This window comes from Hemitrygon akajei, unplaced genomic scaffold (genome assembly GCF_048418815.1).
Source record: "Hemitrygon akajei unplaced genomic scaffold, sHemAka1.3 Scf000181, whole genome shotgun sequence".
In the NCBI taxonomy this organism is placed as follows: Eukaryota; Metazoa; Chordata; class Chondrichthyes; order Myliobatiformes; family Dasyatidae; genus Hemitrygon; species Hemitrygon akajei.
The window spans coordinates 399,058-425,153 of NW_027332067.1; the positions used below are offsets into that span (position 1 = coordinate 399,058).

The 26,096-nt window shown below is 47.1% G+C and overlaps 1 protein-coding gene across 1 annotated transcript in view; it reads left to right on the forward strand.

Moving 5' to 3' along the window:
* Positions 1 to 26,096, forward strand: part of LOC140724266 (uncharacterized) — a 51,279-nt gene that overhangs the window by 22,188 nt on the left and 2,995 nt on the right. Inside the window, exons 3-5 of the mRNA XM_073038738.1 lie at positions 18,249 to 18,344; positions 19,199 to 19,294; positions 25,111 to 25,200. Coding sequence (XP_072894839.1) covers positions 18,249 to 18,344; positions 19,199 to 19,294; positions 25,111 to 25,200 — 282 coding nt within the window. The remainder of the gene's footprint in view (positions 1 to 18,248; positions 18,345 to 19,198; positions 19,295 to 25,110; positions 25,201 to 26,096) is intronic.

Consider the following 26,096-nt stretch of genomic DNA (forward strand, 5'->3'; position numbering starts at 1 on the left):
CCTTTTCCACATATCACCTCCCAGCTTCTCGCATCATTCTGCTCACGTTCCCAGACATCTTCTCACTGCCTGGCTTCACCTATCACCTGACAGCTTGTACACTCTCCACCTTCTTATTCGGGCTTCTGTCCCCTTCCTTTCCAGTCCTGAAGAAGTAACTTGGCCCAAAACTTCGACTGTTTATTCTCCTCCAGAGGTGCTGATGGACCTTCAGCATTTTCTGTGCATTGTTCTGGATTCCCAGCATCTGGAGAAACGTTCGTCTGTACAACTGCTTGTCCCTGTTGTGATGTTTAAGGTCTGTCAATCTCCTGTGTCTGTGTTACTTTGTTCCGGACCTGGAGACTTCAACACTAGAACAGTCTACAGGATTGTCTACTGGAGAACACACCCAGGAACTGTCCTCTGTCCCAGTGGGAGACACATCCTCAGGTACCAAGTCTCATGTCTGTCTGTGTTCATTCAGTCTCTGTCACTCTGTGAGGCTGAACCTCCCATGGACCAGTTCACCTACTGGATGTACAGTGCATTGTGGGTAGGGGTGTGATTGATGGTGTCAGTGGTTCCTCTCTCTTGTCTGTTGGGTTTGGTTTGGTGAGTCGTGAAGGGATGAGGCTTTGTTGGGGTTGGAGAGAGTAGGCTGGGAGGAATGAGTGGAGAGGTGTGGAGTGACTGAGTGGTACTGGAGGGAGGGGAGGACTGATGGAGGTGAGAGGGGAGGATGGTCACAGAGAGGAAGGGAGGAATGACTGTGAAGAGTTACACAGTGACTGATGAGACATAGAAACGACTGCAGTGGGAATTGAGTAATTCAGTACGTGGACAGAAGGAAATGGGGAGAGAGGGAGGATGGTGGAGTGGGAGGAATGAGGCAAGTGAAGAGAGAGTGATGACTGTGTGAGGAAAGTTGGGCAGAGAGATCAGTGAGAGTGACACTCCAACTAGAGGGAGGGAAGGAGAGACTGAAAAGAGAGTAATGCAGACAGAGTGAATGCCGAGAGGGAGATGTGGGGAGAGGGATTTGAGAGTGAAGGTTAGAGGTATTACAGAGCAAAGGATAGGGGAGTGTGTGTATTTCAGTGGACAGATTTGGACGCTGGTGATGGGTGGAGAAATAAATTTTCCTTACCAGGAGACATCGATATTCATACGAATAGGTAGGAGGCTACCCGTATAAGGTGTTGCTCCTCCACATTGAGGGTGGCCTCATCTTGCCCCAAGATGCACCTCCACACCTCTGCAACATCTGTTCACAGGTTGTGGCTTTCCATTCCAAGACATCAGAGATGTCTTCCTCATTTAAAGAACAGAGTTTCCCCTCCCTCACCCACAACTCCTCCATTTCACGTACATCTGCACTCACTCTACCTTCCCACCATCATAATAGTGATCGAGTCCTTCTTCATCCCTCCCCACTAATCTCCCTCCCAGCACTTACCCCTGCAAGTGGCCTAAGTGCTACCCCTGCCCCGACACCTCCTCCCTCTTCTCCATTCAGGGCCCCAAACAGGTGAGGCAACACATCAACCGTGAATCTGCTGTCTGTTGTGTCCAGTGTTCCCGGTGTGGCCTCCTCTACAATGGTGAGACCTGTCGTAAGCTGGGGGAACAGCTTCTCGAGCACCTCCGCACCATCCACCATAAGCGGGATTTCCTGATGGCCAAATATTTTAATGACTATTCCCATTCCCATTCCGACATGTTGATCCATGGTCTCCTCTTGTGCCAAGATGAGGCCACCCTCAAGGTCAAGGAGCAACACATTATATTCCTTCTGTACCCTCTAACCTGCTGGTATGAATATCGATTTATCCTTCTGCTGAACAAAATACCCCCCTTCTCCTCCTACTTCCTCTATTCTCCACTCTGACCTTTTATTTCTTCTCACCCAACTGTTACTTACCCCTGGTTCAGATCCTCGTCTCCTTTCTCCTGTTGTCCACTCTGGTCTCCTATCAGATACTTTCTTCTTCAGCCCTTGACCTTTTCCACCCACCTGGCTTCACCTATCACCTTCCAGTCAACCTCTCTCCCCTACCCCCACTTTTTAATTCAGTCATCTTCCCCCTTCCCTCTCAGTCCTGAAGAAGTGTCTTGGTCTGAATCATTGAGAGTTTACTCTTTTCCACAGATGTTGCCTGACCTGCTAAGTTCCTCCAGCATTTTGTGTGTGTTGCTTTGGATGTCTAGCATCTGCCGATTTTCTCGTGTTTGTTACAGTAATAAACAAGTGCATCGATAATAAATTTAATCTGAACTTTAATCTTTGATGCATCTCCTTTTGAAAATGTCCTCGATGATGGGGAAGATAGTGCCCATGATGGAGTTGGCTGAGTTTACAACCCTCAGCAGCTTTTTCCGATCCTGTGCAGTGGCCCCTCCACACCAGACAGTGATACAACCCGTCAGAATCCTCTCCACGGTACATCTGTAGAAATTTGCTGGAGTCGTTGGTAACAAGGCAAATCTCCTCAATCTCCTAATGAGATATAGCTTCTGATGTGCCTGCTTCATGATTGTGTCACTGTGTGTTGCCCAGAATAAATCTTCAGTAATGTTGATGGAATCTCTCCACCCACCACCTCCCAACCCATTCCAGATTATTTACATCCACTGACCAATTTACATTTATGAAATGTTACTTTGTATCTGTCGTAATGAAACATCCTTTGTTCCCTCACGAAAAATTAACCTGTGAGATGTTTCTGTTAGAATTGTAATGGTTGCAATACCAATAGACAGTTATTCAGAAGATATGGTGTAGGAATGACTAAATCAGCCCAGCAGCCCCATGACAGTGATTGATGGTGTTTGGTGAGTGTTGTACAATCGATGGTCAAGATGGAGTCTGGGGTGTGTTGTACAATCGATGGTCAAGATGGTGTCTGGGAGTGTTGTACAATAGATGGTCAAGATGTTGTCTGGGGAGTGTTGTACAATAGATGGTCAAGATGGTGTCTGGGGTGTGTTGTACAATCGATGGTCAAGATGGTGTCTGGGGAGTGTTGTAGAACAGATGTTCAAGATGGAGTCTGGGGTGTGTTGTACAATCGATGGTCAAGATGGTGTCTGGGGTGTGTTGTACAATCGATGGTCAAGATATTGTCTGGGGAGTGTTGTGCAATCGATGGTCAAGATGGTGTCTGGGGTGTGTTGTACAATCGATGGTCAAGATGGTGTCTGGGGAGTGTTGTAGAACAGATGTTCAAGATGGAGTCTGGGGTGTGTTGTACAATCGATGGTCAAGATGGTTTCTGGGGTGTGTTGTACAATCGATGGTCAAGATATTGTCTGGGGAGTGATGTGCAATCGATGGTCAAGATGGTGTCTGGGGAGTGTTGTACAATAGATGGTCAAGATGGTGTCTGGGGAGTGTTGTACAATAGATGGTCAAGATGGTGTCTGGGAGTGTTGTACAATAGATGGTCAAGATGGTGTCTGGGGAGTGTTGTACAATCGATGGTCAAGATGTTGTCTGGGGTGTGTTGTACAATTGATGGTCAAGATATTGTCTGGGGAGTGTTGTACAATCGATGGTCAAGATGGTGTCCGGGGTGTGTTGTACAATAGATGGTCAAGATGGTGTCTGGGGAGTGTTGTACAATAGATCGTCAAGATGGTGTCTGGGGTGTGTTGTACAATAGATGGTCAAGATGTTGTCTGGGGTGTGTTGTACAATAGATGGTCAAGATGGTGTCTGGGGAGTGTTGTACAATCGATGGTCAAGATGTTGTCTGGGGTGTGTTGTACAATAGATGGTCAAGATGGTGTCTGGGGAGTGTTGTACAATCGATGGTCAAGATGGTGTCTGGTGAGTGTTGTACAATCGATGGTCAAGGTGATGTCTGAACAGTGTTGTACAATCGATAGTCAAGATGTTGTCTGGGGAGTGTTGTACAATCGATGGTCAAGATGGTGTCTGGGGTGTGTTGTACAATAGATGGTCAAGATGGTGTCTGTGGAGTGTTGTAGAATAGATGGTCAAGATGGCACCCTACTGCAATCTGTGTCAAGATCTTGCCTCAGATATAGGCCTTGTTATCAGTTCGTAGGAATGGTTTTAGGGACAGAGTGGAATCATGGGTCAAGTTAAGGTTTAGGGACAGGGTTGTGATGAATTAGAGGTCAGACCTCCACTCCACATTCGAAAGCCAGCGATGAAGGGACATCGTGATGCAGGGACTTTTGAAGATGTCATCGATGGTGGGGTGGCCAGTGACCACAATGGAGCTGGTTGAGTTTACAACCCTCCGCAGCTTTTTCCCATCTTGTGCTTTGGTATCTCCATATCAGATGGTGATGAAACCAGTTACAATGCTCTCCACTGTACATCTATAGAAATCCGCTGTGTCTTCAGTTATAATTTATAAACTGATTATTGTTAGATTATTCAAAATAGAAATTATTAGAATATTAGAATCACTGTAGCAAGGAGAAGTACAGACAGACACTGTTTACCTCAGTAAAGCAGCCAGCACCCCGGACATTCTCTCATCTCCCCTCCCATCGGGCAGTAGATACAGAAGTCTGAAAGCACGTACCACCAGGCTCAAGGACAGCTTCTACGCCCACTGTCATCAGACTCTTGAACAGACATCTTGTACGATAAGAGGATCTGTCCTGGGACCAGTATGTAAGTGTCATTACAAAGAAGGCATGACAGCTCCTCTACTTTCTGAGAAGTTTGCACAGATTCAGTCTGTCACCTAAAGCTTTGACCAACTTCTATAGATGTGTGGTGGAGAGTATTTCTGACTGGTTGCATGATAGCCTGGAATGGAAACACCAATGACCAAATCAGAACAGTAGTGAATGCAGCCCAGTCCATCACAGGAAAAGCCCTCCCCACCATTAAACACATCTACAAGTAGCATCCATCATCAAGGACCCCACCATCCAGTCCATGCTGTCTTCTCACTGCTGCCATCGGGAAGGAGGTACAGGAGCCTTAGGTCCCACACTACCCTTCAAACCATCAGGCTCCTGAACCAGTGTGGATAATGTCAATATTTATCTCAGTGTTTCTTAAATACCCCGAATATATCTGAATCTACCACCACCCCTGGCAGGACATCCATGCACCCACCACTCTCTGTGTGAAAAAAAAAAGATAAAGAAAAAAACTTAGCGTTGAAAATTATGGCCCCTGGTATTAGCCACATCCATCCTGGGAAATAAATAGCTGGCTGTCCATTCGATCCATTCCTCTTCCCATCCTTTACACCTTTATCAAGTCCCCTCTCATCCTCCTTCACTCCAGTGATAAAAGCCTGAGCACACTCTCGAAAGCTTCCACATCCTTCCCATAATGAGGTGAGCAGAACCACCCAACCCAGTCTGCCCTGACACACATGGGGAGCAGGGAAACATTGTAAAGGCCACGGTGGGGAGGAAGGGAATGGGGAAGAGTGAAGGCGAGTGGAGGGGTAGGAGTGGAAAGACTGGGGTGGAGGGAAGACGAAGGGGAGAGGAAGAAGGGTGGGGAGGAGACATCAGGGGAAAGGAAAGTGGAGGGAGACCGGAGGTGGGGAATAGGTTTAATGTCCGGTGTGTGGGATGAAGCGAGGTGATTAGAGGTGTGGGGGGGGAAGTCATTCCCTTCTTACCCCTCCCTTTTCAATGTCCCCTCCTCTCTTCCCTTTATGATCTTCACATGCTCATTTTGTGTGAGAGGGTGACAGGTCACCTCATTGTAGGAAGGATGTGGAAGCTTCAGAGAGAGTGCAGAATAGATTTCCCAGGACAATATCTGGATTAGAGAGCAGGTCTTGTGAAGAGAGGTCGAGTGAGTGCGGGCTTTTTCTTTCGAGTTAAGGAGGATGAGAGGTGATTGATGGAGGTGGACAAGATGGTAAGAGGCATAGATCAAGTGGACAGCCAAACTTTTCCCCAGGGAGGAAGTGGCTAATACCAGGGGGTGTAATTTTCAAATGACTGGAAGAAAGTATAGGGTGGATGTCAGAAATTGTTTTTTACACAGAGAGTGGTGGGTGTGTGGAACACCCTGCAAGGGGAGGAGGTACAGACAGAATCCCGAATGTATCTGTCTATACCACCACCCTTTGTAGCGTGTTCCACACACCCACCACTCTCCATGTAAAGAACTTTACCTCTGACATGAGGTAAAATGAGGTGACTTGAGTCCCTGTATCCCCCCGCCCCCAGGCTGAACATCGCAAGGGAGGGGGGTGGACATTGAGGAGAATGGAGGGGTGAGAGGAGAATGTCTGGGGTGGAGGGAAGTGGGAAAGTGGAGAGGAGGGAGAGTGATGGACAGAGAAAGGGGAGTGAGGAGGAGGGAGGAAAATGAGGACAACAGAGGGAGATTGTAGGTCGGGATGGGAGAGAGGTCTGGGATACAAGATGGAGACTGGAGAGAGGAGGGGTGCTGAGAGGGAGCTGTAGACAGTTGTGGGGGTTGTGGGGGGAGAAACAATGGATGCAGGATGGTCCACAGCTCAGGAATTGGTGGTGGGATCATCTAAGGGAACGCTGATCCCCATGGTCAGTGCCAGAATTTCATCCCAACCCGTAGCGATGAAGGAGGAGACAGGCGTTCGAACATTCCAGAGGTCTGATCAGCGTAGGGAGCAGAGCACTGCAAATTAAATAAAAGTACAGAAGGGGCAAACGGGGCGGTCATTGTTGGGAAGTAGGTCAGCGATGAGAGTAGGAGTTGTCAGGCTTTGATAAGAAGAGGCTGAGGCCAAAGAAACAGGTTAAAAGATCTGGTCTTTGTTACCCATCGTACAGTGCAGGCAGGGTGGCAGATATGATAGTGGAATAGAAAGATAGAAATATAGAAAACCTGCAGCACAATACAGGCCCTTTGCCTACAAAGCTGTGCCGAACATGTCCTTACCTTAGAACTACCTAGGATTACCCATAGCCTCTATTTTTCTAAGCTCCATGTACCTATCCAGGAGTCTCTTAAAATATCCTATCGTATCCGCCTCCACCACCGTTGCCGGCAGCCCATTCCACGCACTCACCACTCTCTGCGTAAAAAACTTACCCATGACATCTCCTTTGTACCTACTTCCAAGCACCTTAAAACTATGCCCTCTCGTGCTAGTCATTTCAGCCCTGGGAAAAAGCCTCTGACTATCCACACGACCAATGCCTCTCATCATCTTATACACCTCTATCAGGTCACCTCTCATCCTCCGTCACTCCAAGGAGAAAAGGCCGAGTTCACTCAACCTATTCTCATAAGGCCTGCTCCCCAATCCAGGCAACATCTTTGTAAATCTCCTCTGCACCCTTTCTATGGCTTCCACATCCTTCCTGTAGTGAGGTGACCAGAATTGAGCACAGTACTCTAAATGGGGTCTGAGCACGGTCCTATATAGCTGCAACATTACCTCTCGGCTTGTAAATTCAATTCCACGATTGATGAAGCCAATACCCCATATGCCTTCTTAACCACAGAGTCAACCCGCGCAGCTGATTTGAGCATCCTGCAGACTCGGACCCCAAGATCCCTCTAATCCTCCACACTGTCAAGAGTCTTACCATTAATAACATATTCTGCCATCATATTTTACCTACCGAAATGAACAACTTCACACTTATCTGGGTTGAACTCTATCTGCCACTTCTCAGCCCAGTTTGGCATCATGTCCCGCTGTAACCTCTGACAGTCCTCCACCCTATCCACAACACCTCCACCCTTTGTGGCATCAGCAAATTTACTAACCCATCCCTCCACTTCCCCATCTAGGACATTTATAAAAATCACAAAGAGTAAGGGTCCCAGAACAGATCCCAGAGGCACACCACTGGTCACCGGCCTCAATGCAGAATGTGATCCGTCTACAACCACTCTTTGCCTTCTGTTAGCAAAGTAGTTCTGGATCCACATAGCAATGTCCACTTGGATCCCATGCCTCCTTACGTTCTCAGTAAGCCTTTTTTTTTAAATTGTTTTTTTTATGCATTTTCTACAACACTACAGATAAGAAAAAACCCCAAACCAAAATGAAGAAAATTAATAGTGCAAAAATAAACATACAATAATAATAAAATACAAAAAAGATAATTGAAAAAGCACCCAAATTGAAGTCATGTAAAGTTAGTATCCTCCCCAAGCCCCACAACAAAATAAACTCCAGACCAACCACAACACAATATAGAGAATATAAATCAGGACATTCAAACCCCCAAAACTGTAAATACTCTTGAAAACAGAAGATAATAATGCCTACTACCAAAAAAAAAGAGCTGAAAGCAAGGGACCGAAAAAAAAACCTTAATTAAGAGGAAGGTTATGAAAGTACTCAATAAAAGGTCCTCAGACCTTATGGAACTTTATATCCGAATTAAGAACTGAATAATTAATTTTTTCAAGGTCTAAGCAGGACATAATATCATTAAGCCATTGAGCATGCGTGGGCGGGGCAACATCTCTCCATCTAAGGAGGATTAAACGTTTAGCCAGGAGAGAAGCAAAAGATAATATTTGACACTTAGTCAAACTCAAACGTATTACTGTCTCACCCAAAAAACCAAACAGAGCAATTAAAGGGTTAGGTTCTAAATGGTGATTCAGAATATAGGATGAAGTTATGAAGACATCTTTCCAAAATTTCTCTAAGCTAGGACAGGACCAGTATATATAAATAAGAGAGGCCTCGCCCCTTTTGTATTTATCACAAAGAGGACTAATATTAGGGTAAAATCGAGATAATTCAGATTTGGACATATGGACTCTATGAACAATCTGAAACTGTAAAAGGCAATGGCGAGCACAGAGAGAGGTTCAATTAACCGATTTGAGAATCGAGTCCCAAATCTCATCAGATAAAGAGATGTTTAAATCATGCTCCCAAGCCATTCTAATTTTATCCACAGGGGCACGCTGTAAGAATGCTAATTTATCACGAATAAATGATAATAAACCTTTACCCAGTGGATTAATAGAAAGAAAGAAATCCATAACATTTTTCTCAGGCATTTCAGGGAAGTTAGGAATTAAAGGATTAATAAAGTGTCTAATTTGGAGATATCTAAAAAAATGGGCATTTGGCAGATTGAACTTAGCAGAGAGCTGTTGAAATGATGCGAAGCGATTATCGATAAAAAGATCTTCAAAATGTCAAATGCCCTTCCTATACCAATTATGGAATGTTGAATCATACAAAGTAGGTAAAAAAAGGTGATTATGTAAGATAGGACTAGAAAAGGAAAAACCATAGAAACCATAAAATTTCCTAAACTGAGCCCATATTCACAAAGTGTATCTAACAAGAGGATTAACAATTAGTCTAGACAAACTACTAGGGAGTACAGAGCCAAGAAGTGCAGAAATAGATAAATCTGTTGGCAATGGAGTTGAGTTCCGTAAGCCTAGCATGGGGTACCTTATCAAATGCCTTGCTAAAATCCATATACTCTACATCTACAACTCTACCTTCATCAATGTGTTTAGTCACATCTTCATAAAGTTCAATCGACTCGTAAGGCACCACCTGCCTTTGACAAAGCCATGCTGACTATTCATAATCATATAATGCCTCTCCAAATGTTCATAAATCCTGCCTCTCAGGATCTTCTCTATCAAATAACCAACCACTGAAGTAAGACTCACTGTTCGATAATTTCCTGGGCTATTGCTTCTCCCTTTCTTGAATAAGGGAGCAACATCCGCAACCCTCCCATCTTCTGGAACCTCTCCTGTTCTCATTGATGATGCAAAGATCATTGCCAGAGGCTCAGCAATCTCCTCCTTTGTTTCCCACAGTAGCCTCGGGTACATCCTGTCTGGTCCCAGTGACTTAACCAACTTAATGCTTTCCAAAGCCTTCAGCACATCCTCGTCCTTAATATCTACATGCTCAAGCTTTTCAGTCCACTGCAAATCATCCCTACAGTCACCAAGATCCTCTTCCATAGTGAATACTGCAGCTAAGTATTCATTAATACCCTGCCATCTCCGGTTCCATACACACTTTGCCACTGTCACACTTGATTTGTCCTATTCTCTCATGTCTTATCCTCTTGGTCTTCACATACTTGTAGAATGCCTTGAGGTTTTCCTTATTCCTATTGGCCAAGACCTTCTCATGGCCCCTTCTGGCTCTCCTAATTTCATTCTTAAACTCCTCCCTGCTAGCCTTATGATCTTCTAGATCTCCATCATTACCTAGTTTTTTGAACGCTTCATTAGCTCTTCTTTTTGACTAGATTTACATCAGCCTTTGTACACCACGGTTCCTGTACCCTACCATCCTTTCCCTGTCTCATTGGAATGTACCTCTGCAGAATTCCACGCAAATATCCCCTGAATGTTTGCCATATTTCTGCTGTATATTTCCCTGAGAACATCTGTTCCCAATTTATGCTTCCAAGTCCTTCCGAATAGCCTCATATTTCCCTGTACTCCAGTTAAACACTTTCCTAACTTGTTTGTTCTTATCCCTCTCCAGTGCTATGGTAAAGGAGATAGAATTGTGATAACTATCTCCAAAATGCTTCCCCAGTGAGAGACCTGACACCTGATCAGGATCATTTCCCAATATCAGATGAAGTACTCTTGTAGGCTTATCTACATATTGTATAAAAGAAACCTGCCTGAAAACAGATAGCAAACTCTATCCCATCTAAACCACTCACTCCAGAGAGATGCCAATCAATATTTGGGAAATTGAAATCTCCCACCACAACAACCTGTCTCTGTATCTGCTCCTCGATGTCCCTGTTACTATTAGATGGTCTATAAAAAGCACCCAGTAGAGCAATTGACCCCTTCCTGTCCCTAACTTCCACCCACAGAGACTCCATAGACGATTCCTCCATGACTTCCTCCCTTTCTGCAGCCGTGACACTATCTCTGATCAGCAGTGCCACGCTCCCACCTCTTTTTCTTCCCTCCCTGTCCTTTCGGAAACATCTAAAGCCTGGCACTTGAAGTAGCCATTCCTACCCCTGCACCATCCAAGTCTCTGTAATGGCCACAACATCATATCTCCAAGTACCGATCCATGCTCTAAGCTCATCCACTTTATTCATAATACTCCTCATATTAAAATAGACACATCTCAAACCATCGGTCTGAGCGCGTCCCTTCTCTATCACCTGCCAATCCTCCCTTTCGCACTGTCTCCAAACTTTCTCTATTTGTGACCCAACCTCCCTTTCCTCCGTCACTTCAGTTTGGTTCCCACACCCCGGCAATTCTATTTTATCTCTCCCCCACATAGCCTTTGCAAACTCACCTGCCAGGATATTTGTCCCCGTCAGATTCAAGTGCAACCCGTCCTTTTTGTACAGGTCACACCTACCCCAAAAGAGGTCCCAATGATCCAGAAATCTGAATCCTTTCCCCCTGCTCCAAACTCTCAGCCTCGCATTTATCCTCCACCTCATTCTATTCCTATACTCACTGTCACATGGCACAGGCAGTAATCCCGAGATTACTACCTTTGAGGTCCGGCTTCTCAACTTCCTTCCTAACTCCCTGTAGTCTGTTTTCAGGACCTTCTCCCGTTTCCTGCCTGTATTGTTGGTACCAATATGGACCACAACCTCTGGCTGTTCTCCTTCCCACTTAAAGATATAGTGGACGCAATCAGAAACATCCCGGATCCTGGCACCTAGGAGGCAAACTACCATCCGCTTTTCTTTTCTGCATGCACAGAATCGCCTGTGTGACCCCCTAAATATAGAGTCCCCTATCACTGCTGCCATCCTCTTCCTTTCCCTACCCTTCTGAGCCACAGAGCCAGACTCTGCCCCAGAGGCGTGACCACTGTTGCCTCCTCCAGGTAGGCCATCTCCTCCAGCAGTACTCAAACAGGAGTACTTATTCTTAAGGGGGACTACCACAGGGGTACTCTCTAGCATCTGCCTCTTGCCCTTCCCTCTCCCGACTGTTACCCACTTCTCTGTCTCCCGAGGCCCTGGAGTGACTACCTGCCTATAGCTCCTCTCTATGGTCCCCCTGTAGGAGGTGGGAATTCCTGGAACCGGATAGTCTTCCTGATGACTGCAGCTGCGGGAGGTGCAGCCAATTCCAGCTCCTGAAAGACCCCATAAAGGAGCTGGAGCTGGAGATGGATGAACTTAGGAATATCCAGCAGGCAGAACAATTGATAGATATGACTTGTGAACAGGTGTTAGACCCAGAGTGCAGAATTCGGGGAGCAGATGGGTGAACACCGAGAGAGGTAAAGGGAGAAGGAAGTCAGTGTAGAGTGCCCCTGTGGCCATTCCTCTCAGCAACAGGTATGATACTGCTGAGGGGGATGATCTATCTGGGCAAGGCAGCAGCAGCCAGATCAACAGCACTGTGGTCAGCTCTGAACTTCAGAAGGAGAGGGTGAAGTCAGGCAGAGCAATAGTCACAGTGGACTCGATAGTTAGGGGGACAGACAGGAGATTCTGCGGCAGGAAAAGAGACGCCAGGATAGTGTGTTGCTTCCTGGGTGCTGGGATCCAGGATGTCTCTGAGCGATTGCAGAATATTCTGGAAGGGGAGGGTGAGCAGCTGGAGGTCGTGGTACATGTTGGTACCAATGAGACAGGAGAGGGATAGAGATCATGCACAGTAAGTTTAGGGAGTTAGGAAGGAGGCTGAAAAGCAGGACCTCCACGGTGGTAATCTCCGGATTACTCCTGTTGCCACGAGCTCGTGAAGGTCAGAACAGGAAGATAGTGCAGATGGCTGAGGAGGTGGTGTAGGAGGCAGGGTTTCGAGTTCTTGGATCTTTGGAACCTTTTCTGGGGAAGGGGTGACCTGCACAAGTGGGATTGGTTGCACCTAAACTGGAGGGGAAACAATATCCTGGGAGGGAGGTTTGCTAATGCTATTGGGGAGGGTTTGAACTAGTGAAGAGGCAGAGGATGGGATGGTTGGTGCACAAGTAGTGACAGATTGTTGGGAATTATGAGGCAGGATAGGCAGACGATAGAGCCGAAGCACTCAGCCAGATGGTTTGAGATGTGTCTGTTTTAATGCAAGGAGTATCATAAACAAGGCGGATGAACTTAGAGCGTGGATCAATACATGGAACTATGATTTTGTGGCCATTACAGTCTCGGATGTCTCAGGGGCAGGAATGGCTGCTGAGTGTGCCGGGCTTTAGATGTGTGAAAAAGGACAGGTAGAGAGGCAAACGAGGTGGGGGAGTGGCACAACTATTCAGGGATAGTATCATGTTTGCAGAAAAGGAGGAAGTCATGGAGTCATTGTGGCTGGAAGTCAGAAACAGGAAAGGGCAATAACTCTGCTGTTTTTTTTTTTACAGAACCTCCCCCCCCCCCCCCCCAGTAGACATCGAGGAGCAGATAGGGAGGCAGATTCTGGAATGGGGCAATAATAAGAGGGGTGTTGTGATGGGTGATTTTAACTTTCCTTACATTGACTGGCATCTCCTTAGAGCAAGGGGTTTGGATGGGGTGGAGTTTGTTAGGTGTGTTCAGGAAGGTTTCCTGATGCAGATAAGCCAACTGTGGGAGAGGTTGTGGTTGATCTGGTATCAGGAAATGAACCTGGTCAGCTGTCAGGTCTCTCGGTGGGAGAGCATTTTGGAGATAGTGATTACAACTCTATCTCCTTCACCATGGCGCTGGAGAGGGATAGGAGCAGACAATTTGGGAAAATATTTAATTGTGGTGGTGGTGGTGGGGAGAATATGCTATTAGGCAGGAACTTGGGAACATAAATTGGGAGCAGGTGTTCTCAGGAAAAAGCATGGCAGAAATATGGCAAATGTTCAGGGAACATTTGCATGGTGTTCTGCAAGGTTTGTACCATTGAAGCACAGAAAGGATGGTAGGGTAAAGGAACCATGCTGGACAAAGAATGTAGAAAATCTAGATAAGAGAAAAGAAAAGCGTTAAGAGAAAGGTTCAAGAAACTAGGTACTGTTAGAGCTCTAAAAAATTACAGGGTGCCAGGAAGGAGCTCAGGGTTGAAATTAGGAGAGCTAGAAGGGGCCATGAGAAGGCCTTGGTGAGCAGGATTCAGGAGATCCCCAAGGCATTCTACAAGAATGTGAAGTGCAAGAGGATGAGCCGTGGGAGAATAGGACCAGTCAGGAGCGATAGTGGAAATGTGCATGGAGCCAGAGTAGGTAGCGGAGGTACTTAATGAATTCTTTACTTCAGCGGTCATTACTGAAAAGGACCTTGGCATTTGTGGGAATGACTTACAGTGGACTGAAATGCTTGAGTATATAGACATTAAGAAAGAGGCTGTGCTGGAACATTTGAAAAATATTAATTTAGGTAAGTCGCTGGGATCAGATGAGATATACCCCAGGTTACAGAGGGAAGTGAGGGAAGAGAGTGCAGAGCTTCTGGCGATCATCTTAGCATCATCAATGGGGACAGGTGAAGTACCAGAGGATTGGAAGGTTGCAAATACTGTTCTGTTGTTCAAGAAAGGGAGTAGAGATAATCCAGGAAATTATTGACCAGTGAGTCTGACTTCTGTGATGGGCAAGTTGTTGGAGAAGATCCTGAGAGGCAGGATTTATGAGCATGTGGAGAAACATAATCTGATTCGGGATAGTCAGCATGGCTTTGTCATGGGCAGGTCATGCCTTACGAAACTGATTGAATTATTTGAGGATGTAACAAAACACATTGATGAAGGTAGAGCAGTGGATGCAGTGTATATGGATTTCAGTAAGGCATTTGATAATGCTAGGCTCATTCAGAAAGTAATGAGACATGGGATCCAAGTAGATCTTGCTTTGTGGATCCAGAATCAGCTTGCCCACAGAAGGCAAAGGGTGGTTGTAGATGGTTTGTATTCTGCATGGAGGTCAGTGACCAGTGGTGTTCTGCAGGGATCTGTTCTGGGACCCCTCCTCTTTATGATTTTTATAAATGACCTGGATGAGGAAGTTGGGGGGGGGGGGTTAGTAAGTTTGCTGATGACACAGAAGTTGGGGATGTTGTGGATAGTCTGGAGCATTGTCAGAGGTTACAGCGAGACATTGATAGGATGCAGGACTGCTCTGAGAAGTGGCAGATGGAGTTCAACTCAGATAAGTGTGAGGTGCGTCACTTCAGTTGGTCAAATTTGAAGACATTATAATATTAATGGTAAGACTAGTGGCAGTGTGGAGCCTCTGAGAGATCTTGGGGTCCATGTCGATAGGACACTCAAAGCCGCTGCACAATTTGACAGTGTTGTTACAGCTATACAAGACCTTGGTCAGACCCCACTTGGAGTACAGTGTTCACTTTTGGTCACCTCGCTACGGGAAGGAATGGGGATACTATAGAGAGAGTGCAGAGGAGATTTACAAGGATATTACCTAGATTGGGGAGCATGCCTTATGGAATAGGTTGAGTGAACTTGGCCTTTTCTTCTTGGAGCAATGGAGGATGACGTGTGACCTGGTAGAGGGGTATAGGATGATGAGAGGCATTGATCCTGTGAATAGTCAGAGGCTTTTCCCAGTTCTGAAATGGCTAACATGAGGGGGCATAGTTTTAAGGTGCTTGGAAGTAGGTACAAGGCGGATGCCAGGGCTAAGTTTTTCACACAGAGAGTGGTGGGTGCGTGGAATGCACTGTCGGTGATGGTGGTAGAGGCAGATACAATAGGGTCTTTTAAGAGGCTCTTAGGTAGGTACTTAGAGCTAGAAACATAGAGGGCTATGTAGTAGGGAAATTCCAGACAGTTTCTAGAGGCTGTTTACATCAGCCTTTGTACACCACGGTTACTGTAGAGAAGGGCCTGTAATGTGCTGTAGATTTCTATGTTCGATGTTCTCTTTGCATTGTTGCCATCAGGAAGAAGGTACAGGAGCCTCAGGACACACACCACCAGGTTCAGAAACAGTTATTACCCCTTAGAAATTAGGCTGCTGAACCAGAGGGGTAAAACTTCACTCACCACTCATCCCACTCATAAACTGTTCCCACAACCTATGGACTCACTCTCAAGAACTCTTCATCTCCTGTTCACAATGTTTATTGCTTATTTATTATTATTATTATTATTATTATTATTATTTGTACTTTCACTGTGATGATCTTACAGTCTGCTGCATCACTTTTTATTCTGAGATTCTCCGACTCGAGAATCGGCAGAAAACTCCCGCAGTGTTGAGAGAGACAGGGAGAGGGAGAGGGGGAGAGATAGAGAGAGAGATCGACCACAGAGATTTCCATCCATACATCTGCCACAGTGAAATCCTGATGTTCCTTCTCCCATTGTAGTTGAGAGGGGAGGATGGTCACAGAGAGGAGGGAGGAATGACTGTGAGGAGTTACACGGTGACTGATGAGACATAGAAACGACCGGAATGGGATTTGAGTAATTCAGTACGTGGATAGAAGGAAATGGGTGAAAACACACTGGAGAGAGGGATGGAGAGAGACGTGGGATGGTGGAGTGGGAGGAATGAGGTGAGTGAGGAGAGAGTGATGACTGTGTGAGGAGAGTCAGACAGAGAGATCAGTGAGAGTGACACTCCAACTGGAGGGAGGGAAGGAGAGACTGACAAGAGAGTGAATGCCGAGAGGGAGATGTGAGGAGAGAGATTTGGGAGACGAGGGTAGAGGTAGTCAGATTTGACCTGGACTTGAGCCTCCCATTCCTGCCATTGAGATCCTTCCTGATCGAACGTAAGACCTGTTCACTACTTTACTCTTCCATTGTATATCTTCTTATTGCAGATTCTCAGTCAGACACAACTCGGGAACCCCAGGGATCTGTGACTGCAGAACTTGGCCTGGGTTTGACCACCACCACACCAGGGTCTTCAAGCTCACGTACAGATACCCAGTCAGACGTAACTCCGGAACCACAGGGCTCGATGACAGGTGAATCTGTTCCGGGTTTGACCACCAAACCAGCTGGGTCTGTGAGCTCAGGTAAAGATCCCTATTTCAATTCAACTTCCCATTCCCAGTTGTCTATCCAAGGCCTCCTCTACTGACATGATGAGTCCAAACTCAGACTGGAGGGCCAACAACTCATATTCCATCTGGGTAGCCTGCAAACTAATAGCATGAACATTGATTTCTCTAACTTCCAGTAATTTCTCTCCCCTACCACTTCTCTCTAATTCCATTTTTACTCTGGCTCCCCTCTTAACCCTTCTCTTCTCCTCAGCTGCCCATCACCTCCCTCTGGTCCCCCCCTCCATCTCTTATTCTGTTCACTGCGATTCGATTGCTCCGCCTTCAGCCCTTTACCTCTTCCACATAACACCTCCCAGCTTCTCAAATCAACCCCTCCCTCACCCACCCACCTTCCCACTCACCTGGTTTCACCTGTCACCTGCCAGCTGTACTCCTCCCCACCTCTTCATTCTGGCTTCTTCCCCCTTCCTTTCCAGTGCTGATGAAGGGTCTCAGCCCAAAACATTCACTGTTTATTCCCCTCCAGAGATGCAGCCTGACCTGCTGAGTTCTTCCAGCATTTTGTGTGTGTTGCTCTGGATTTTCAGAATCTCTCGTCTTTGTGAATTATTGTCCCTGTTGTGTTGTTTAAGCTCTGTGTTGCTTTGTTCCAGACATGAAGGTTTCCACATTGGACCAGTCTAAATGATCATCTACTAGAGAAGAGACTCAGAATCCGACCTCTATCCCAGCGGGAGACACATCCTCCGGTACCAAGTCTCATGTCTGTCTGTGTTTATTCAGTCTCTGTCACTCTGTGAGGTTGAACCTCCCATGGACCAGTTCACCTACTGGATGTACAGTGCATTGTGGGTAGGGGTGTGAATGATGGAGTCAGTGGATCCTCTGTCCTGTCTGTTGGGTTGGGTTTGGTGAGTCGTGAGGGATGAGGCTCTGTTGGGGGTTGGAGAATGTGGGGTGGGAGGAATGAAAAAAGAGGGGTGGAGAGACTGAGAGTGACACAGGAGGGAGGTTTCATATGGCTCCATTTATTATCAGAGAATGTATGCTGTGTAGAACCTGAAGTACTTGATCTTTGCAGACATCCATGCTGGAGTGGGAGGAAAGAGAGAGTGATGACTGTGTGAGGAGAGTCAGACAGAGAGATCAGTGAGAGTGACACTCCAACTAGAGGGAGGGAAGGAGAGACTGAAAAGAGAGTGATGCAGACAGAGTGAATGCTGAGAGAGGGAGATGTGCGGAGAGGGATTTGTGAGACAAGGGTAGAGGAATTAAAGAGCAAAGAAGAGTGAAGTGTATGTATTTCAGAGGACAGATTTGACCTGGACTTGAACCTCCTGTTCCTGCCATTGAGTTGCTACCTGATTGAACGTAAAACTTGTTTACTACTTTCCCATCCTTTGTATATCTTCTTATTACAGATTCCCAGTCAGACACAACTCATGAACCCCAGCGATCTGTAACGGGAGTCCCTGGTCTGGGTTTGACCACCACCCGAGCAGGGTCTGCAAATGCAGGTATGTGTGGTGAGGTCATTGAAGGGAGCAATCTTTCTCTTCTTCAGCCCCAAATATTCACCTGGGCTCTGACTGGGAGTAGTGACTGGTCACAGACATTCACGAGGGAGAGTTGCTGAACAGGGACTGGATGGTTTTGGTATCTCTTCAGATCAGAGATCTCCTTTCCAAATTGTTGTCCCAGTGGCTACCCATTTCAATTCAACTTCCCATTCCCGTTTCCACGTGTCTGTCCAAGGCCTCCGCCACTGACATGATGAGGTCAAACTTTGATTGGAGGGGCAACACCTCATACTGTGTCTGGGTATCGTCCAAACTGACAGCATGAACATTGATTTCTCTAACTTCCAGTAATTTATTCCCCTACCAATTCCCTCTCCTTCCACTTCTTTTTGGCTCACTATTTAGCCCTTCTGTTCTGCTCACCTGCCCATCATCTCCCTCTGGACACCCTCTTCACTTCCTTTACTCTCTGGTCCATTGTCCTCTCCAGTGGGATTAGTCCTCCTTCAGCCCTTGTTCTATGTATCACCTCCAAGCTTCTCAAATCACACCCTCCCTCATCCACCCACCTTCCCACTCACCTGGCTTCACCTAGCACCTGCCAGCTGTACTCCTCCCCACCTCTTTATTCTGGCTTCTTCCCCCTTCTTTTCCAGTGCTGATGAAGGGTCTCAGCCCAAAACATTCACTGTTTATTCCCCTCCAGAGATGCAGCCTAACCTGCTGAGTTCTTCCAGCATTTTGTGTGTGTTGCTCTGGATTTTCAGCATCTGCAGAATCTCTCATCTTTATGAATTATTGTCCCTGTTTAATCTCTGCCACTCTCCCATGTCTCTGTTACTTTGTTCCAGACCTGGAGGCTTCCACAAAGGATCAGCCCGATGGATCATCTACAGGACAACCCACCCCATCACCATCCTCTGTCTCAGCAGGACAGACAACTTCAGGTATTAGTTCTTTTGCCATCGGGGTCTCTCAGTCTCTCTCTGTGATGTCGAACTTCTCACAGACCAATTCAGCTGTTGGATGTGCGTCGTAACGGGCTGCCAATGAGTGTTCAGTTATTCATCCCACCTGTCTGTGTGAAATTTCTGCGAAGTTCAAGAGAGCTCACATTTGGTGAAGGCATTTGCTTCGTCATTAGCCACTGGTGACTCAAAGGGAAGGAGGGATAGTTGGGAAGGTAGGGCAGAACAGGAGAGAGCACCAACAAGGGAATGGAGGGGAATGTGTAAGATAGAGTAGTGGAGGGAGGATGGTGACTGGATGGATGGAAATGGGGCGAGTGAATGGAGAAGTGGGTAGAAAGTAGGGCTAATTGGAGGGGAAAGGCAGACAAGGAGGGAATGAGGTACGAGAAGGTGCCATAGTGTTGGGGGAGGAGTTGGGGAAGAGGTGGCTGGAGATGAAGTGATGCTGAAGATTCACAGGTCCACAGCTGGACAGTGCAGATCAGGATCAATGCTGGGGATCATTGAAGGAAACTCTGGGAATATTTGTTTCATCGCTCGCCGCTGGTGCCTGGAATGTGGTGAATGTTGTTCCGTTGTTTAAAGAGGGCAGCGAGGATGGGACATGGATCAACGGGACTCGGGTTCACTGGCAGATACTGGGCTGATCAAATGGGTTGAGTCGGGATGGGATGGCCGAGGGATTGGAGATTGGTCATCATGTTGGGATCGGAGGAGATGCCAGGAGAATCGCAGCCCTTATGGTGGGTGGGAATACACTGGACACCTGCCGAATAGTGGACGTTATATGGAGATTGGGCAGGACTATGGTGCATCAGGGTATTGGGTGGTTTTTGAAGTGTTTGGGAATCAGAGGGCATTAGGGGACTTGGTGGGCACAGTGAGAGGGATGATTGAGCTGAGAGTGATGGAGTAAGTGTCAAAGGGATGTTCTGAGAGGTGAGAGAGAAAGACTGACAGATCAGAGGGAAGAAACTAGTGAGAAATGAGAGAAGGGGAGATAGGAACTGTGACGGGATGGAGAGGGAAGGTATGTTGGACCACAGTTGTTGGACAGAGTAATAGAGGAAAGTGGGATGTATTGGGTGAGTAGCAGACAAACTGAGGAGACAGTGTGGTGGTGTCTGGGAGAGGGAGGGATGGAGTGTCTAACAGGAGAAAGATGGAGTGAATTGCGAGGGTTGTGTGTGTGGAGTGGGGGAGAACTAAGGGGAGGGATTTCAGTGTCTCAGATAGGAAGGATGGATGGTTATGAGAGAAGAATGGGGTGTGAGATTAAAGAAGAGGGTTGACTGAAGAGGGAGGTGTGAATGGCCCGGGGGGGGGGGGGGGGTTGTGGGGAGAATAGTGTGGAGTTTGAGGTTTAACCCATTTGATTTTAGTTGATAGTTTCTTCCTGTGTTGTTACCTCCCATCTCCCCAGTGGTGTTCCCCCACACCACAGTTAGTTCTCTGACTGGTTCACATTTGTAGTGAACTAGTGGGAACCCAGGAAGCAATGACTGAGAACCTGGGCTGGGTTTGTCCACCACCAGATCTGGTGTCAGAGGAGAAGATCACTGAGGGGAATGTTTCTCTCCCTGTTCAATCTGGGAATAGAGATTCATAATTGGAAGTGGCATCACAGGTAGATCGGGTCGTGAAGAGCGCGTTTAGCAGTTTGGCCTTCATAAATCAAAGTATTCGGTCGTGATGTTATGGTGAAGTTGTATAAAGCATTGGCAGGGCCTGATTTGGAATATTGTCAGCTGCTGGCAGGAAAAACGTCAATAAGATTTGACAGAGTTTGGGGAAAATTTACAAGGATATTGCTGGGACTTGAGGACCTGGGTTATAGTAAAAGGTTCAATAGGTTTGGGCTTCATTCCCTGGAATGAAGGAGAATGAGGGGAGATTAGATGGAGGTATATATAATGATGAGGGTACAGGTCGTGTCAATACAAGCTTTTCCACTGACATTACAGAGGTCATGGGTTAAGGGTGAAAGGTGAAATAGTTAAGGGGGAACCTGACAATAGACAATAGATCTAAAGTACTCATTAAATTCTTCTGCCATTTCTCTGTTTCCCATAACAATTTCACCTAATTCATTCTTCAAGGGCCCAACATTGTTCTTAACTATCTTCTTTCTCTTCACATACCTAAAAAATCTTTTGCTATCTTCCTTTATATTCCTAGCTAGCTTGCATTCGTACCTCATTTTTTCTCCCCATATTGTCTTTTTGGTTAAGTTCTGTTGTTCCTTAAAAACTTCCCAATCATCTGTCTTCCCACTCACCTTAGCTCTGTCATACTTCCTTTTTTTTAATGCTGTGGCCCCTTTCCCCCCTTTGAATCCTTCCTTCTCTGGGGGATGAACTGATTTTGCACCTTGTGCATTATTCCCAAGAATACCTGCCATTGCTGTTCCACTGTCTTTTCTGCTAGGCTATCCGTCCAGTCAACTTTGGCCAGCTCCTCCCTCATGGCTCCATAGTTTCCCCTGTTCAACTGCAACACTGACACCTCCGAGCTGCCCTTATCCTTCTCAAATTGCAGATAAAAACTTATCATATTATGATCACTACCTCCTAATGGCTCCCTGACTGCAAGATCGCTTATCAAATCCTGTTCATTACATAACACTAAATCAAGAATAGTCTTGTCCCTGGTCGGCTCTCGTACAAGCTGTTCCAAGAATGCATCCCGTAGGCACTCTACAAACTCCCTATCCTGTGGTCCAGCACCAACCTGATTCTCCCAGTTCACCTGCATGTTGAAATCCCCCATAACTACTGCGACATTACCTTTGCCACATGCCAATGTTAACTCCCTATTCAACTGGCACCCAATATCCATGCTACTGTTTGGTGGCCTGTAGACAACACCCATTTGGGTCCTTTTGCCCTTACTGTACCTCAATTCTATCCACACAGACTCTACTTCTCCTGATCCTATGTCCCCCCTTGCAAAGGACTGAATCTCATTCCTCACCAACAGGGCCACCCCACCCCCTCTGCCCACATTTTTGTCCCTACGATAGCACGTATACCCTTGAACATTCATTTCCCAGGTCTGATCTCCCCGCAGCCATGTCTCCGTTATCCCAACAACATCATAGTTACCCATTCGCACCTGGGCTTCAAGCTCATCCGCCTTATTTCTGACACTTCGTGCATTCAGATATAGAATTTTTAGCCCATTTCTCCTCTCTCTGTTTGAATCGCTGTCTATTGTGCTTAACCCAGCTCCCTGAACTCCCATCGGGCTATACGCCCCTAGAATTTTGTTGTCCTTCTTAAATTTACTTATTCTTTCAACACATTTAACTCCATGTTCTGTCAGACCATCCCTCTGTACATGTGTCCTCCTTATCACTTGTTCCGCCTCACCTTTCTCTACGACACACTTAATATTCCGGAACCGTGTAGTCCCCCCCTGTCCTTTATTCTTCCTCTCGCTATCCTCTCTCACATTCTGGATCCCCGCCCCCCGCAAATTTAGTTTAAACCCCCCCAAGAAGCACTAGCAAACTTCCCTGCAAGAATGTTAGTACCGCTCCAGTTCAGGTGTAAACCGTCCCTTCGGAACAGATCCCACCTTCCCTGGAACAAAGCCCAATTATCTACGAACCTGAAGCCCTCCCTCCTGCACCATCCTCTCAGCCACGTATTAATCTTTATGTTCCTTGCCTCACTGGCACGTGGCACAGGTAGCAATCTAGAGATTGTTACCCTGGGGGTCCTTCTCTTCAGCTTCGCACCTAACTCCCTACGCAGGACCCCCTCACTCATCTGACCCACGTCATTGGTCCCTACATGGACCACAACATCTGGATTCTTGCCCTCCCTCTCGAGAATTGCACCCGATTTGCACCCGATTTGAGATGTCTCGGACCCCGGCAGCAGGGAAGCAACATACCATCCGAGACTCCCGATCTTCCCCACAAAATCTTCTATCCGCCCCCCTGACTATAGAATCCCCTATCAATACCGCTCTCTTCTCTTGCCTCCTCCCCTTCCTAGTCGAGGGTCCAACCTCAGTGCCAGAGTCAGGACCACTGCAGCTTGTTCCTGGTAGGTCATCCCCACCAACAGTATCCAAAACAGTATACTTATTTTTGATGGGAACAGCCACAGGAGTGCTCTTCTCTCTCTATCTGCTCCCCCTGCCTCTCTTGACTGTCACCCATTTGCCTACCTCCTGTCTTTTCGGTGTGACTACCTCCCAATAACTCTTATCTATCTCTGCCTCTGCCTCCCGAATGATCCGTAGTTCATCCAGCTCCTGCTCCAATTCCCTAACTCAGTCTGATAGGAGCTGCAGCTGGATGCACCTTTTGCAGGTGTGGTCATCAGGGACAACTGTGTTGACCCTGACCTCCCACATACTGCATACGGAGCACACCACTGCTCAAACTGTCTCCCCCATCACCTGATCCCAGATTAGTCAGAATAAATGAAAAACAGGCTACTTGCCGAAGTCCTCTTGTGCCAAAGCCCAGCACTCTGCTCCTGCGCACTCCGCTGCCCGCTCCTGAAAGTGGGTCGCTTTTTAAAGCCCGCGCTCGCCGCTGACGTCACCTGCACTTGCACAGCTTTACCTTCCTCCTCAGGTATTCTCCAGGTAGGTCCGACGGTCTCGGACCTGAGGGTCAACCTCTTCACTCAGAGGGTACTGAGAGTGTGGAATGAGCTGTCAGTGAAGTGGTGGATGTGGGTTTGAATGCAGCACTGAGGAGACGTTTGGATAAGTACAAGGATGGGAACAGTATGAGGGACTATGGTCCAAGTGTGGGTCAATGAGAATAGGCAGAATAGCAGGTTGCACAGACTAGACCCTGTTGACCCTGTAGCTCAACACTCTGTCGGACTGGGGAATACACGAACAACGGAAACCCATTAAAGTCCTTGTGATGTCTGCCGCACATCTCCACAGATCTGGGTGTTTAGTTTGTGTGTGATGGAGATGAGTGGAGGAGGGGTCAGAGGATTAGAGAGTGTGGAGGGGAGGGGATGAGAGAGAGCAGAAGAGATTAGGGACAGGGTAGGAGAGGAGATGAGAGAGGGGAAGTGAGTGAGGGAGAGTGGAAGGAAGGGACAGCATAGGGGAGGAGGGAGAAGATGAACAGTGTAGGTCAGGAGAGAATAGAATGGGTGGGAAGAAGGGCTATGGATGATGGAGGTTGAGAGAGGGTCTGTGGGGTGAAGGGTATGCAGGTAAGTGCTGAAGGAGTAGTGGAGGACTGACAGTGGGGGAGGAAAAGGAGGGAGGGGAGGGCAGGAGAGGGGAATGAAGAGAATGGAGAGGAGAGTGTGATAGAGAGAAGAGGGGAGAGTGGAGAATCGTGGATGGAACTGGTGAGTAGTCTGTAGGGGAGTGAGGATAGTGAATGCAGAGAGGAGTGAGGGGGAGTGAAGTAAGAGAGTGGTAGGAAGGAGGGTTGGATGGAGTGAATGACAGATTGGAGGGGAAATTCGGGTCTACGAAGGGGCAATTGAGTGGACGGGGTAAGAGGTGGCTGGAGAGGAAGTGACACTGGAAGTATACAGACCCACAGCTGGACAGTGTAGGTCAGGAATCAGTGGTGGGGATCATTGAAGAAACACTGATCCCCATGTTGATTCCTGAACTTCGTCCTGACTCCCACTGAAGGGAATGATCAGGGGTGACAGGGAATTGGGAGAGACAGTGAAGAGACCCTGTGTGATGTTGGTTTCTACACGCACCTATTCCTCTGTTCCTCTGACTCATGATGATTGCTTCAGTGTCTCCACTCTCTCACTCTCTCTGTTCCTCTATTCTACACACAGGTAGTTCCACAGGGAAACAGACCGATGGGTCAGTGTCTGGAGAACACACCCAGAAATCATCCTCTGTCCCAGCAGGAGACACGAGCCCAGGTGTGAATTCTTCTGTCTGTATGGATTCAATCTCACACTGTAAAATACAGCTTCTCAGGGACCAGTTTACCTGCTAGATGCAGGGGATGGGGTGTGAATGATGGAGTGAGAGGTTCCTCTCTCCTCCCTGTGACAAATTTCAGCACCATCCAGGATCACTACAAGGGAGGGTGTTGTACAATTATAACGTGGGCAGTAATGGCCTTGGTCTGAGTTTAGTCCATGGGCCGGGTGAGGTGGGTTGGTTACCAGAGCAAGAGGACTGAGCTAGGGTAGTGTTAGGATGGGATGGATGAGGGATCGGACAATGATCATTGTGTGTTGGGGTGGTGGGAAACACTGAGAGGGTCAAGGCCCCAATGACCGGGTGGGAACTGACTGGATACCTGGTGAGTCCATGGAGTTAGTGATATTGGGGAGTTTTGGAAGAGTTGGGACATGAGAGTGCATTGTTGGTCTTCGCAGTGGAGAATGGTGAAGTTTTGAAGTAACGTCGTATCTGTATGTAGAGATTGTTTTTGTGACGTGTTGAATAGGGTCAGGATTGGGGTTGGAGAGTGTGAGGTGGAGTGAGTGAGCAGAGAGGGGTGGATGTTGGACTGGAGATGCTAAAGGAGAGAAGATGATTCATGCTTGACAACGACCTGATAAGACTCTGCACGCTCGGGAAATGGTAGTGGGATTCACTGAAGGGAACCCTCATTGCCATGTTCAGTTGCAGAAATTCATGCTGAGGAGAGAGACCTGGAGTCATGGTGGTTTGGGAGGGAGAGTCAGAATAGGGAATTGGATATTGTTGGTTTCTTCACACACCCCATCCCCTTTCCCTCAGACTCATGTCTTGTTTAATGATCTGTTTCTGTGTTTCCACTCTCGTGTTTCTCCATTCCTTTATT